The sequence below is a fragment of the Musca vetustissima genome, unplaced genomic scaffold (assembly GCF_032173495.1).
Source record: "Musca vetustissima isolate MV318-11 ecotype Yass unplaced genomic scaffold, APGP_CSIRO_Mvet_v1 utg59934, whole genome shotgun sequence".
Classification (NCBI taxonomy): domain Eukaryota; kingdom Metazoa; phylum Arthropoda; class Insecta; order Diptera; family Muscidae; genus Musca; species Musca vetustissima.
Window position 1 is genome coordinate 14,637 of NW_026885495.1, and position 17,133 is coordinate 31,769.

The following is a 17,133-nucleotide window of genomic DNA, read 5'->3' on the forward strand; positions in this document are numbered from 1 at the left end:
CATTTCTTTGGCCATTGTTATCTCAAGTAGGGATTTTTCTTACACGTACACATTAGAGATTCGGTCTGGCCTTGTGACATACAGTGGCTCCATCGAATAATTGGACAAGTGGTTTTCAGATATAATAATGCTATACATTTCAAAAAAATTGTCTAAATGTGTAGTTTTTTTCGCTTGTATTTACACATTACTTACTTATATTTCTGAACAATACAAAAAACAACAACTTTTCTAGTGATAACAGTAAATTTCGTCAGAAAAACAAAATTAACTCAATTTATTGTGTTCAACGCAAAATCGGACAAAGCAAAGTATCAATGTAAAAAAATGAAAAAATCGAGAAATTAATATTTAGTTGCATATCCTTTTTTGTCCAGAACGGCCTGTAAACGCTTCGGTATTGATTTGACCAAATTCTGGCATACCTCCGGCTCTTTAGAGTTTCACGATTCCAGTAAAGCCACCTTAAGCTGTACTAAGGAGTTAATTTTTTTCCATACACTTTCCTAGCTAATTCTTCCAAAGATGCTCAATTACGTTAAGGTCTGGGCTTTGTGCTGGTGTTTGTATAAGTTTTGGGCAGTTATGGATCAACCAAAGCTTTGCAACACCTGATGTGTGCTTGGGATCGTTGTCTTGATAAAAGGCAAAGTTGTTCGCGATACCCAATTTGTCTGCACTTTGCTTTACATTTTGTTTTAAAATGTTGAGGTAGACAAAATTGTCCATTTTACCATAAATAAAATGCAAATTGCCTACTCCCGTACTCGACATGCAGCCCCAAACCATAACAGAACCTCCTCCGTGCTTAACAGTGGCTTTTGTATTCTTATGATTAAATTCAGCATTTGGCTTACGCCACACATACATCTTTCCATCTGACCCGTGCAAGTTAAATTTGCTTTCGTCAGTAAACAGAACCTTAATATAATGATAACTATCAATAGAAATGTATTTAAAGATGATCTATCATCAAATTACCTGCTTCCAAAAACTTCTGGTTTTAGTAAATACTCCTTTTGTCCGATTATGCGATGGAGCCACTGTAAGTACAGCTTGGACTAGGCAAAAAGGCAATTTTTCTTTTTCGTATTTTTGCTATTGTTGTCATACGTTTTTTGTAAAGAAGTTAGGCTGTAGAAGTAATAGTTTGCCTTATGGCAATAGAGAAAAACACAGGAAGAAAAAAATTGGGGATTTTGGAAATTTTATAGTTAAAAAATAATAATAATTGAAAATAATTTGTCATATAGAATTGAATTATTTTAAGAATGTGTTCGGGAGACATTTGATTTTATTCAAGTCATGAAGACTTTTATAGAAGAGAGTTGTAGACGAGCTGAAGGGAGCCTCCATAGATGAGCTGAAGGGGAGTCTCCATAGATGAGCTGAAGGGAGTCTCTATAGACGAGGAGAAGGAAATCTCTCTAGACGAGCTGAAGGAAGCTTTTATAGACGATTTTAAATTATGAAGGATTTTTTGACCGAATTTTGAAAAATTGCGTTTTTATAAATTCCAATAAATGTGTATTTTTTCAGTGTATTTTATATCACACAGACATATCCATTATACTATTTATTTTGTTTATCTCTTTTTGTAATATTCTGTTTCCTTGCATACGTGCTACTCATAAAAAGGAATGATGCCAAATGAGAATCTAAGTTTTTATACCCTTCACCACACTGTCGTACAGGGTATTATGTCTTTGTGCATATGTTTGTAACAGGCAAAAATAATCGAGATAGGCCCATGGTTCCTTTTGAGAATATGCATAGAATCACTTTCTGAGTCGATTTATGCATGTCCGTCCGTCCCTCTGTCCATGTTAAATTGTAAACAAAGTACAGGTCGCATTTATGATCTGAATTGGTTGAAATTTGGCACAGCTCATTTGTTTGGCACAAGGACGAACCCTATTGAAATTGGGGAAAATCGGTTCAGATTTAGGTATAGCTCCCATATATATTTTCGTCCGATTTAAGGTAAATTTGGCACCGAAGTTCCTATATATCTTTCGATTTGCACGAAATTTGGCACAGCATACTAAATTAAGTCTAGAATGATGTAAGAAAAATTTTGAGAAAATCGGTTCAGATTTCGATATAGCTCCCATATATAGCTTCGCCCGATTTTAGGTAAATAAAGTCTCTGTAAAGTCTCACTAAAGTCTCTGCAAATCTTTTGATTTGCACGAAATTTGGCACAACGTACTGGATTAAGTCTAGAACGATGTGTGAAATGTTTTGAGGAAATCGATTCAGATTTGGATATAGCTCCCATATATACTTTCGCCCGATTTTAGGTAGTCCACTAAAATCCCTGGAAATCTTTTGACTTGCACGAAATTTAGCACATCATAATGAATAACGTCTAGAATGATTTTTGTCAAGTTTCGTTAAAATCGGTTCAGATTTAGATATAGCTCCCATATATATCTTCGTCCGATTGAAGGTAAATTGTGTTACAAAGTCCCTATATATCTTTCGATTTGCACGAAATTTGGCATAGGGTACTAAATTGTGTCTATAATAATGTGTGCTAAGTTTCAAGAAGATTGTTGCAGATTTAGATATAGCTCCCATATATAGTTTCGCCCGATTTTAGGCAATTGGTGCACCAAAGTCCTTGGAAATATTTTCATTTGCCCGAATTTTGGCATTACGTACTGAATTAAGTCTAGAATGATGTATGCAAAGTTTCGTGAAAATCGGTTCAGGTTTAGATATAGCTCCCATATATAGCCTCGCCCGTACTGATGTAGTAAAAATTAGTCTCTGGCAAGTTTCCCTGAAATTGGGGCACAAAGCTATATATATATATATATATAACAAAAACGCCTCGTCTGTTAGGATACATATGTAAAATATACCCAAATCTGTGAAGAGTATCATATAGTCGGCCCTGTCCGACTTTACTACTTACCTTACTGGGTTTTTGTTGTTTTCTCTAGCCATTAGAGGACATTGTTATTTATTTGAATTGTGTGTCATTAAAGGCAAATCTAAATTGAAATATTACAAAAGATATTGGATATAGAAAAATAAACATAAATTATGATACCTCAATAATAATTCAAAATTTTCCTGCCTTTGAAAATACTTGCTATTGATTTTTTATTAAATATTTAAAATAATCCCTTTAATTGGCTATCATTAAAAAACCAAACTTTTCTAAACTTTGAAATTGTAAAATTTCTGCTTTTTCATAAGTCACAAACAACTTCCACAGAATTACTGTCATGTTGACTGACTTTGGAAAATATTGTTGCCAGTCTATCAGGTTGTTGCTGTTGTTGTTCTGCTTGTTCTTTTTCTACGACAGGAACAATTAAAAACTAACTTCTTAAGTTCATATTTATATTAACTATTAGCTAACTATATAAAATTAATAGTAAAATGAACTTTCGACACGAATAAAAGTTTTATTTTTTGTGTATTGGAGATGAACTCCAACTCCAACAAAATGTTATTGACTTTTGAACTGTAAACTGATAATAATAACTACAACATGATGATATGTTATGATAAATCTGGTATTATATTTGAGGAGAATATTTTATAAAAATTAATTATAATTAATTTATTGGATTTAACGAAAAAAGGCAAAAGGGTGCCACAATTTTGATTCATAGTTTTTATAGAACAGATGAAAGGAGTCTCTATAGATGAGCCGAAGAAAGTCGTTCATAGACAAGCTGAAGATAGTTTTTGTGGACGAAGTTAAGGGAGTCTTTATAGACGAACGGGAGTCTTTATAGGCGAACTGAAGGGACTAGTCTAGCTGACGAGTGTCTTCATAGACGAGCTGAAAAGGAGTCCCTATAGACATACTGAAGGCAGTCTTTAGATATATATATATATATATATATATATAGCGCTCTCTGTTGACGAGCTGAAATGAGTCTCAGTTGGCGAGGTGGAGGTATTTTCCTCTAGTTCGCATATATAGACTCGTTGTCCCTTCAGCTAGTCTATATATACACTCCTCCAACTCGCCTTTTATGACTCCCAGGCCCATTAGCTCATCTATAACGCCTCCAAGGTCCTTCAGGACACTTTTCCCTACCTCACAATCGACACAAACAACTATTTAAGTCATATTCAAGGGATAGATTAAAAAAATCCATAAGGTAAGTTGTAAAGTCGGACTGGGCCGACTATATGATTCCCTTTACCACTTTGGGTATATTCTACATATGTATCCAACAGACGACGCGTTTTTGTTATATATCTATATTTGAACCAATTTCAGGGAAACTTGCCAGAGACTAATTTATATTACTTCAGTACGGTGTGTCAATCGGTCTAGCAACATCATTCTAGACTTAATTAAGTACCCTATACCAAAATTTGTGCAAATCGAAAGAAATATAGGGTCTTTGATGCACCAATTACCTTAAATCGGATGAAAATATATATGGGAGCTATATCTAAATCTGAACCGATTGTCACGAAACTTTGCACACATCATTCTAGACTTAATTCAGTACGCTTTGCTAAAATTCGTGCGAATCAAAAGATTTCCAGGGACTTTAGTGGACTACTTACCTAAGATCGGGCGAAGTTATATCTAAATCTGAACCGATTTCCACGAAACTTTGCACACATCATTCTAGACCTTATTTATTACGCTATGCCAAAGTTCGCGCATATGAAAAGATTTTCAGGGACTTTGGTGCACCAATTGCCTAAAATCGGGCGAAACTATATATGGGAGCTATATCTAAATCTGAAAATTCAATAGGGTTCGTCCCTGGCCCAAACAAATGAGCTGTGCAAATTTCATCCAATTCGGATAATAAATGCGACCTGCACTTTGTTTACAATGGACAGACGGTCATGCATAAATCGACTCAGAAAGTGATTCTATGCAAATTCTCAAAAGGAACCATGGGTCTATCTCGATTATTTTTGCCTGCTACAAACAGGCATAAAGACATAATACCCTGTACTACAGTGTGGTGAGGGATATACAAGTTGAGACTCTATACAAGGCGTAGATTTTTTAAATAATTTTTTCAAGGCTCTATACAAGGCGTAGATTTTTATACCCTACACAACTATGTTGTCAGGGTATTATAGCTTTGTGCAGCCCCAAAAGTTTGTAACGCTGCGAAATATTGGTCCTAGACCCACCTTTAAGTATACCGATCGTCATATCTCGACTAGCCGACTCGATCTAGACATGTGTGTCCGTCCGTCCATTATAATTTGCAAACACGAAACAGGCCACAGTTATAGACCAATCTTCACAAAATTTTGGACCAAATACTAAATTTTTGTCAGGTTTTCTTGTCGCTCCAGAGGCCACAATTATGGCCCGAACTTCGCGGAATTTTACATGGAGAAAGAGATCGGGCTAAAGAATAATGACAAAGATCGGTCATTATTTATCGGGTTAAATGGACCATGACTTTTGTGTCAACAATGACAAAATTTGTATTCTATGGCGTATATATTTACTCGTGAAGCATATAGACCCGCGAAGTCGATAGTGTATCCAAGAGGAATGGTTGACCTTCAAAAGTGACTCCAATTACATTGTCGTATGTACTGGGATGTGGGAGTTACACTTAAATATTTACAGGTGCTTACGTATTCAGATATTATTTAGTAACCCATTGCCACATTAGAGTGCGAACATATTGCGCTGAACCCTTTAAAATTTTCTATAAAGTTCCAATTATTTTAATCGATGATGATCAGATTAAAATTTTGGGATGAAGTGGACCGAAAATTTAATTTTTTTGTGTGTTTTCTAATAGACTGTGACCGCAGAATTATAGAATTTTCTAACCGCAGAATTATATATCCATTTTAAAAAATCCCCTATTATTTAAAACTCAATATTATCAACAACTGTTCCCCTATCTTCTAAAAACTCGTCGCCAACAACTACTTAACAACTTTCCATGCAAACACCAGAACATCAACTGCCCTCCGATTGTTTGTTTGGACCGCCATGTACTTTGCCAGGACATTTGCTCATTTTTTCGTTTTCTGCCCCCAAACTCTACTCGAGCAGTAAACAATTGTGATTTGTTTGTTTTTTTTTCGTGTTGCAATTCTAGGTATGGTGGTCACCCTGTCCCAGTCGTGAATGCCCCGAGGAACAAGAACTTAAATTGGCTGTAAGTCAATGCACGGACTACTGTTTACTGCAGGAACCAGCCGCAACATCAAACTTATTTAGTCCATCACCAGAGTATTATACACCATCAACGTCAACAGCATTGCCGGGGCCCTCACCATCATCGTCACTACCACCAGTTGTATCCCCATCATCATTTGCTGCATCGACATCAACACATAAAAGTTATATGTCAACAACTTCTAGGCCTGCCATGGCGACGGACGACGGCTTGGATGATTATGGTTCGTCAACGACAGCCAAAACTAGAGAAACACCAACAACATCGCCATCATCGTCATCATCATCGGTAATGCCTGAGGATGTTGGTGGTAGTTCCACCACAAGTCGAAGTATATTCCAAGATGTACTTAATATGTCAGCGACAATGTTCCCGCCTGTAGTGACATCTTTATCCTCGATGTCTATGTTGGAACGTCAAGATTGGAATGGTAAGTAGATATTTGGATTTTTTATTAGACTTGTTGTTGTTGTTTTTATTGCTGTTGTAGTAGAAATATGTAATGTATTGTTTTTGTTGTGATTGTTCCGTCTCATATTATTTACCATGTGAGGTTCGTACATAGCTAACAATGTGTATCCTGAAAACCGATTGTTGTTCCCGCAATTCTGAACTCCTGTTATTCAATGCTGCCCAGACATGAGTATTTGTTGGTGCTCTGTTATCACTACACTACCACAACAACAACAAATGAAATTATTTCCATTTAATGTTGTTTACATTTGTTGGACTCCGCAGGTGTCACGAAGTCAAAAGGTGAAAGCGTAAAGATTATTGCTATGGGAATTGATTTGTCTGGCATGGAATACCAAATGCGACTCGATCGCTGTGTGATAGATTTATGGTACTGGAGGGAAATCAGAAATTAATCGGAATCCACGTTGAATTGTTATTTTGGGAATGCGAGCGAAAATCAGTTACTGAAACATTACATAGAATAGGGGAAGAGGTTGAAACGAGCGGAGGTAAAGAAGCATATGTTAGATAAGGCGTAGATTTGTTTAAAATAACTTTTTAGGGCTCTTTACAAGGCGTAGATATCGAATTGGATGACATTTGGGATAGCTCAATTATTTGGCCAAAGGACGAACCCTATTGAAATTGGGAAAAATCGGTCCAGATTTAGTTATAGCTCCCATATATATGTTCGTCCGATTTAAGGTAAATGGTGTATCAAAGTCCCTATATATCTTTCGATTTTCACGAAATTTGGCACAACGCAATGAATTAGGTCTAGCATTATGTGTGTTAAGTTTCCTGAAAATCGGTTCAGATTTCGATATAGCTCCCATATACATTTTCGTCCGATTTAAGGTAAATGGTGCACCAAAGTACCTATATATCTTTCGATTTGCGCGAAATTTGGCGTAGCGTACTAAATTAAGTCTATAGTGATGTGTGTTAAATCTCGAGAAAATCGGTTTAGATTTCGATATAGCTCCCATATATATATATTCGTCCGATTTAAGATAAATGGTGCGCCAAAGTCTCTATATATCTTTCGATTTGCACGAAATTTGGCATAACGTACTGAGTTAAGCTTAGAATGATGTGCGCTAAGTTTTGTGAAAATCGGTTCAGATTTAGATATAGCTGCCATATATATTTTCGTCCGATTTTAGGTAAAAAGTGCACCAAAGTCCTTTATATCCTTATATTTGCACGAGATGTGGCATAGCGTACTGAATTGAGTCTTGAACGATGTGCTAAGTTTCGAGAAAATCGGTTTCGATTTCGATATAACTCCCATATATATTTTCGTCCGATTTTGGGTTAATGGTGTACCAAAGTCTCTATATATCTTCCGATTTTCACGAAATTTGGCATATAGTAATGAATGAGGTTTAGAATGATGTGCGCTAAGTTTCGTGAAAATCGGTTCAGATTTAGGTATAGCTCCCATATATATGTTCGTCCGATTTAAAGTAAATGGTATACCAAAGTCCCTATATATTTTCAATTTGCACGAAATTTGGCATAGCGTACTGAAGTGAGTCTAGAACGATGTGTGTTAAATTTCATGAAAATCGGTTCAGATTTAGATATAGCTCCCAAATATATTTTCGTCCGATTTAATGTAAATGGGTCACCACCGTCCCTATCGAAGGATGTGATTTGCACGAAATTTGGCATAGCGTACTGAATTGCGTCTAGAATGTTGTGTGTTACGATTCGGGAAAATCGGTTCAGATTTTGATATAGCTCCCACATATACATATATATATATATATATTCGTCCGATTTTACATAAATGGTGCACCAAACTCTCAATGTTTGTCCGATTAACACGAAATTTTTATTTGATTTTGCTGAATTTGGTGCAGATGCAGCCATAGCTTCCATATGTATTTCGAACAGGTGTCTGATTGAAATTAAATTTTTAACAATGCGACGTACCGTTTTCCATAAATTTGTCCCATGGTACGCAGACGACTCTACATCTGCCCGAATGCAATTAAATTTAGCATATGTTTGCTGAAAGGCATGAGTATGTTCCTGCGCATATTGATATGCAATTGTGAGGTTACATATATAATATACCCAAAGTGGTGAAGGGTATCATATTGTCGGCCCAGTCCGACTTTACTACTTTGCTTATTGATTTTTAAATAATTTTGTGGAGGATCTATAGAAGGCGTAGATTAAAAAAAAAAAAACATTTTAAGGCTCTATACAAGGCGTTGATTTTTATACCCTACACAACTATGTTGTCAGGGTATTATAGATTTGTGCAGCCCTAAAAGTTTGTAACGCCGCGAAATATTGTACCTAGACCCATATTTAAGTGTACCGATCGTCATATCTCGACTAGCTAGACATGTGTGTCCGTCCGTCTGTCCATTATAACTTGTAAACACGATACAGGCACAGTTATGGACCAATCTTCTTGAAATTTTGCATGTAGGATGGGTTCTGGCCAATGAAGACCCCTATTGTTTTTTTGTACAGATCGGTTAATATATAGGGGATGAAATGGACCAAATACCTAATTTTTGTCGGCTTTTCTGGTCGCTCCAGAGGCCGCAATTGTGGCCCAAACATATCGATTTTACACGAAGAAGGGGATCGAACCAAAGAATAAGCATACTTGTTTTGATAAAGATCGGTCAGTATTTAGCGGGTCAAATGGACCCCGACTTTTATGTTAAAAATTACAATATTTTTATTTTATGGCGTATATATTTACTCCTGAAGGACATAGACCCAGTTATGCTCAAGGACAGCGCCTAAAATGTAAGGTGATGATCAGATAATAATTTTTCGGATGAAGTGGACCGAAAAATTAATTATTTGTACTTTTCGAGTCGAACGCCGAACATCACAACACAACCCACGGTGAAGGGAATGTGGACAAGTAATTAGAGGGTCTGTACTGATTATTAGTAACATGTGTTGACCTCTAGCCAGTCAAAAATGTGCAAATATCGCGAAATATTTTTTTTATTAATTTCTCTTTCGAGATGAGCTACATGATCGCAGTTTCTATGAAAAGGAAAGTCAGAGAGATACTACATTCCCACCACTATGCGACGCGTTTCGCCGTTGTTTAAACGGCTCATCAGGCATATTGGGTAATGTGGCTTACACATGTCTTTACTTGATAAGTTTTATTTATGTCGACTATTGTTGTAAAATTGCATCTACGAATTGAATTCAACCGTGTCAAGGTTTGGACATTTGGCATCACACCAGAACATTCCTTTTCAGAGCAGATTTTTCTTGTAGTGACGGACTTTTTTCCATACAGACTACAATATTTTTCTTCAATGGTATGCAACTGCATATTGTGCAACCTTAGGAAGATAAGGAGGTGGCTTTGAACGCTAAGACGCCGGACATCAACAGACGCCATGGGAACCAGGGTTCAAATCCCAGCCGGGCTCAACCTTTTTATGTCTTTTTAGGGCGAAGGATCATTCATGTAAATGTTTTTTCTTAATATCTCTTTCGAGATGAGCTACATGATCGGAGTTGCAAAGAATGCCCAATCTCAGAATATAGAACCACAGAAAGTTAGATTTTTATGGAAGTTGTGTAGGATATCATATGGTCGGCCCCGTCCGACTATACTGCTCCGCTGACTGGTTTACATGTTTATTTTAAGGCTTTATACAAGGCGTAGATTTTGTAAATAACTTTTTTAAGGCTCTCTGCCGATCACATAACCTCTTGCAGGCGGTAACCAAGGCATAAAATCACTTCACAAGACCATCATCATGTCAACAGATATCTATGTAATTTTTCCAACATATAAGTAGTGCCTCTTGTCGGATGTCTGAGTAGCTGTGACAGTAGCAGCAGAATAGGCGCTCAAGTGTATTGTCATTAAAATTGTATTGAGTATTCTTTGTAATACATATCTCTAATGATTGTCATCATTCAATTCAAGTTCTTTTTCACATGAAAAACATATTACCGAACTTTTTTGTTTCAAAATTCTTTTGTGAGTGTATGCCTGTGTGTGTTTTTGTTGAAAATCAAAGCTTAAAACGTTCTTTTGTTTCAATGAGATTTCAATTAGTTAATGGAATGTTTAGAGTATTGAATGAAACAAAAGAACATATGTTTTTGTCATAGAATGTTTTATTATCTAGATAATATTGAAATTCCAATCGAAAAATATATGAGGGTGTCGAATTGAGACGCATACTTGATAAAATGCTGGTATATGAGACGTTTTGTTCTTGCAGATTGGAATGAGATAACACATTTAATTAAAATGACAATTAAAATTAAATTCTTGATGATATTAAATCTTTTTTGGCAAAAAACGGGAATAACAATGTAATTAAATGAGAAATTAGGAGGCCTTATATTTGGGGAAATAATTCTTTATTGAATAGAAATTAAACAACTGAAAAGCGTTAAGGAACATACCAAAAAGTGGGCATATACCGATAATTATACAAACCGATTTATATAGTTCATTATGTACACCAAATACAAACTTCAGCAATTTTTAATGGGGATTTTTTCCTAAAATCTGTAAGATCCAAAAAGTGTACTGATACTGATAACGCATGGTAGAGTATAAAATCCTCAAACAACTGTAATTTAGATTACAAAGTTATATGAGGCTATGCCTGAAGGGGGGACAATACTGATAACATAGTATAGGAAATAGTGAATATTTGGAGATATCATTATATGAGGGCTATGCCTAATTAATGACCGTTATATGCTAATATTGAACCCAATATTTAAATTGTTTATTTGAATTCTATATTGAGGAGATGCCTAAATGTCTGCCGATATATTTCATTATCGTCATGTTTGAGTTTTCTTTTATCACAATATCTTTAGAAGGCGGAATGTTTACAACAGATGGCTAAATAGTCTTTGCAGGGTAAACATTTACTATTATAAAACCAGTAAGGAAAGTGGTAAAGTCGGACGGGGCCTACTATATGATAGCCTTCACCACTTTGGGAATATTCAACCGATGGAATCCTAACAGACATCGCAACCTATACTAAATTTTGGTCAGATATAGAGTTAAAATAAATTTAAAGCAAAATATCGAAATCTAAACCGATTTCATCAAATCTTGTCAAATGTTAGGTTACACTTATTTCAGTATGTTTTTTGCACTCGGTCAATTCTTCATTAAGTTATAAATCCAAATTTCGTGCAAATCGAAGGATATATAGGGACTTTGGTGCACTATTTTTTCTAAAATCGGACGAAAATATATATGGGAGCTATATCTAAATATGAACCGATTTTCACGAAATTTTACACACATCGTTCTAGACTTAATTCAGTACGCTATGCCAAATTTCGTGCAAATCGAAGGATTTATAGGGACTTTGGTGCACTATTTACCTAAAATCGGACGAAAATATATATGGGAGCTATATCTAAATCTGAATCGATTTTTTCCAATTTCAATAGGGTTCGTCCTTGGGCCAAATAAGTAAACTGTGCCAAATTTCATACAAATCGGATCATAAATGCGACCTGTACTTTGTTAACAAAAATACATGGACGGACGGAGGGACAGACGGACATGCATAAATCGACTCAGAAAGTGATTCTATGTATATTCCCAAGGGAACCATGTGTCTATTTCGTTTCCTTTTGCCTGTTACAAACATATGCACAAAGACATAATACCCTGTACCACAATGTGGTGAAGGGTATAAAAAGGGGGTTATGTGGGGACTACCACTAAAAAGGGGTGAATATTAATACTTTTTGGTGGGGAGATTTTTTACGATATACGACTACAAAATACCAAATTTCAGCGAATTCGGTTAAAAACGCGCTCAAGAACCTCAAAATATCGATAATTGGGGGTACCCTTATATGAGGGCTAACCGAAAAAATTGACCTATATTTATAATTTTTTGTAGAGAGATTTGCTTCCCAATAAGAACTCAAATTACTAAATTACAGCCAATTCGGTGAAAAAATCCGGTCAAAACCCCCCAAAAACTGGAAATTGGGAGGTACCCTTATATGGGGGCTACCAGAAAAAGTGGACCTATATTTTTAATTTTTAGTTAGGAAATTTGTTAACCAATAAGAACCATATAAACCAAATTTCATCGAATTCGGTTGAAAACCGCGCTCAAGAACCCTAAAATACCGAAAATTAGGGGGTACCCTTATATGGGGACTACCCGAAAAAATTGACCTATATTTATAATTTTTAGTGGGGAGATTTGCTACCCAATAAGAACTCAATGTACCAAATTTCAGCGAATTCGGTCGAAAAATGCGATGAACCCCCTCTAAAATACCGCAAAATTGGGGGTACCCTTATATGGGGGCTATCCGAAAATATAGACCCATATTTATAATTTTTAGTGGAGAGATTTGCTACCCAATAAGAACACAATGTACCAAATTTCTGCGAATTCAGTTGAAAAACGCGCTCAAGAACCTTAAAATACTGAAAATTGGGGGGTACCCTTATATGGGAGCTATGCCTAAACATGGACCGATAAAGCCCATCTTCGAACTTGACCTGCCTGCAGACAAAAGACAACTCTATGCAAAATATTGGCGATCTATCTCCATTCGTTTAGACGATAGAGTGATTACAACAGACAGACGGACATGACTACATCGTCATAGAATTTTACGCTGATCAAGAATATATATACTTTATAGGGTCGGAAATGATTATTTCGATGAGTTACAAACGGAAAAACAAAATTAATATACCCTCCATACTATGGTGGAGGGTATAAAAAGGGGAAAGGAGTGGGAGACATTCAAACTAAGAAAAAAATCTATTTAAACGCTGTGAACATTTAAATATTAAATATTTAATTTCCAATTTTAGGATTTTTATGAATTTTTAATACATTTTATATTCGGACAACAACAAAACAGCTCCTTACTACGACAATCACCTAAGTTTTCATTTCGAACAACAACACCTCATTTGTAATACTTTATGATTACAGATTTTTACCCACTTAACTAAATCGCTCTCCCTCTATCCCTCTCTATTTTATTTATTTACTCAGTTTGTTCACCCACAAAAAATAATGTTTTTTCTCTTCCCCCTTTCAGAATCCATGGATATGGACACGAATACAACCACCTTGCCCACCCACTTTAGTTGGGTACATGCCAATGCCACGGACTCCACATTTTTCCTATTGCTCATGCATCCTGACTTGGCTGCCCCCATAGAACAATTGGGCATGGAAATTGAACAGGATGATAACGAAACGGTCACCGATTTTAAGCAACGTTTCGGCGAGAAACGCCTCTGGGAAATGCAAATCAATGTCACCGATTTGGAGGAATTGGATTTGCGTTGCGGTGGCATTGCTCGACGCCACAACATGTCACATGTCTCCAATGAAACGGTCAATTGCATGGTGCAGCGATGCACGTTTACGTTGAATGCACCGGAAATATGTCCACCCGATTACAAGGAAACGGATAAGACAATATTTTGGATATATTTTATGTTGAGGTAAGTTAAATGAAGAAGAAAAAAGGTGAAACAAGGGGATTATTTTGTAGAAGAAAATGAAGGGGAAATGGGGGAATGCGAATATTTCAATATTTGTACGCTTTTGGGTGTTATTTTTTGGTAGCTTCATTTGAATTGGACAGTGGTTAGCTATGAATAAAATATGTCAGACCACTTTGATTTTAATATCGAATTTAAAAATTAAAAAATCTAAGCCTCTTATACATCCCTCATAAATATTTTTAAAACATCTTAGCCTCCTGTAGACCTCTTAAAAATATTTTTTAAAAAATCCAAGCCTCCTAGATCTCTTAAACTAATTTTAAAAATCACTTCAATCACTGTTTTCGAAATTGCATTTTAAAATAAAATTTCTCCATTGATGTTTTTTTTTGGTGGCGGTTTGGGTTATAGGATACAGGATTACTTCCCTGTTTCTATGCCGTGACACTTTGATCTTTCAATGTTCGTTTGGCAATTTGAACACATGTTATTTGAAATGACATTTGATGTGACTTCAATAAAAAAAAAATTAAAAACAGAAAGGAACGAACTTGTGTCGATGTTATTTTTGTTCAAATTCACATGTTTTTTTCTTGTCTTTTTCGATTGACTGGCATTTGAGGCGTCATTTGGTGGAACATCTTGATTTGCTGTCGCCCAGAGTAAAAAAGTACAATTACAGACAATTTGAGAGAAGTGTTTGGTTTGAAGTGAGTGAAAATAACATATTATTTAGGCCCTTTGAGAAAAGGTCTACAAAAAAGTGGTTTTTTTATATCCATCACCACACCGTGGTATAGGGTATTAAAAGGAATCGACATAGACCCATGGTTCCTTTTAAGAATATGCATAGAATCACTTTCTAAGTCGAATTATGCATGTCCGTCCATCCGTCTGTCCATGTTAAATTGTAAACAAAGTATAGGTTGCATTTATAATCCGATTTGGATGGAATTCCTTACAGCTCATTTATTTGGCACAAGGACGAATCCTATTGAAATTGGGAAAAATCGGTTCAGAGTTAGATATTTTCGTCGGATTTAATGTAAATGGTGCACCAAAGTCTCTATACATGTTTCGATTTACACGAAATTTCGTATAGCGTACTAAACTAAGTCTAGAATAATGTGTGCTAAGTTTCGCGAAAATCGGTTCAGATTTAGATAAAGCTCCCATATATAGTTCCGCCCGATTTTAGGTAAATGGTGCACCAAAGTGTCTGAAAATCATTCGATTATCACGAATTTTGGCATAGAGTACAAAACCAAGTCTAGAATGATGTGAGATAAGTTTCGCGAAAATCGGTTCAAATTAGATATAGCTCCCATATATAGTTTCGCCCGATGTTAGGTAAATGGTGCACCAAAGTACCTATATATCCTTCGATTTGCACGAAATTTGGCATAGCGCAATGAATTGAGTCTGGAATGATGAGTGGTAAGTTTCGTGAAAATCGGTTAAGATTTCGATATAGCTCCCATATATATTTTCGTCCAATAGATAAATGGTTCACCAAAGACCCCTAGGTTTGCCGATTGACAAAGAAGTTGGCACAACGTACTGAAGTTAATATAACCTAGCTTGAAGCAACCCAATGAAAAATTTAGTATAGATTATGGATCCATTTTCATGTTAATGGTCCTTCAAAATTCGACGTCTGTTTGGATTCATCTGTTGAATATACCCATAGTGGTGCATTAGTCGGCCCCGTCCGACTTTACTACTTTCCTTATTGGTTTTCCGATTGAGACAAAATGTTGCACAGAGTATTGAATTAGGCCCAGATTTGTTCGATTGAGACAAAATTTTGCACAGAGTACTGAATTAGTCGATTAGCACAAAATTTTGCATAGTCCAAATTTATGTACGCGAAGTTTGGTTGAAATCTGTTCAGATTTAGATATAGCCTTGGAATTTGCGTCGAGAAAAATTGTGAATAGCACACTGTGTCCATTTATATATAGATCTTTTACATATTTTGCTCGATGATTGACATTCAATTTTTCATAAATTTCAAATTGGTACCAAAGTGGCGAAGGGTATTATATAGTCGGCCCCGTCCGACCTTTGAGCCTTCCTTACTGTTTTTTTTTTAATCCACGCCTCTTATTGACCCCTATTATAGTCTTTGAAGAAATAGCCATTAAAAAATCGATCGATTAAAATATTATGAATCACAACCTCATGCTAGAGGGTATATTAGGTATCGGCCCAGTCGAATTTAACATTTTTATGACCTGTTTATGTATTTATTTTGCAATTTTCTCTTGAGAGTGCTAATTTATAGTTTCAAATTACTTGTAACCTAATAAAATACAATCCCATTTGACATTTTTATTTCCAACGACATTTCAATTATTTGTTGAAAAAAATTCCAATAGAAAAATTTCACACACATGCGTATACATTGAAATATGTGACTGTATTGAATGTCATGCCGAACATTTGCGTATGTACCAGACAACAACAAAAAAACGGCCATGCCAGGATATCATTTATCAATATGTATAACAATTGAATGTCATTGTGTCTGTTAATGGATATGAGAGAAGTGTTTAGCTATTCAGGATATTTGAAACATATATTTTGTCGTTGTTGTTGTTGTTGGTTTTTTGCTTTGTGCTGAACAGCAGATATTTGAGAAGATTTACTGACATTATTTAAACAAATAAGGCAGCAAATTATCCGAAAAATGCCTCCATTATAATTCAATGATAATCAAAGGGGAGGATGGTTGTATGACAAGAGTGTGTGTGAGTGAGGGTGTGTGTAGGAGTTTATTGATGATTGTGTATGTGTGTATGAGTTTTTTCAAGATATTATATTTGCAAATAATGATTTGGAAAATAAGATGTTAATCGAATATATTTTAGTTTATTGCTAATGCGATTTACTAGATAATGTGAGAGATTTTCCAATTTATCATTTGAATGAATGAGAAGTGGATAATGGGCTCACAGACAAATTATGTACTGTTGTTATAAAGATTTGATTTATTTCTGGTAATTGTTTGGGACAATTGAATATATATATATATAT

The 17,133-nt window shown here is 35.5% G+C and overlaps 1 protein-coding gene across 1 annotated transcript in view; it reads left to right on the top strand.

Annotated features, from left to right (window-relative positions):
- Positions 1-6,071: 6,071 nt before the first annotated feature.
- Positions 6,072-17,133, top strand: part of LOC133332760 (uncharacterized) — a gene marked incomplete at both ends in the record, with an annotated part of 30,287 nt that continues 19,225 nt past the window's right edge. Inside the window, 2 exons of the mRNA XM_061541136.1 lie at positions 6,072-6,582; positions 13,680-14,091. Of these exons, the coding sequence (XP_061397120.1) occupies positions 6,072-6,582; positions 13,680-14,091 (923 nt within the window). The remainder of the gene's footprint in view (positions 6,583-13,679; positions 14,092-17,133) is intronic.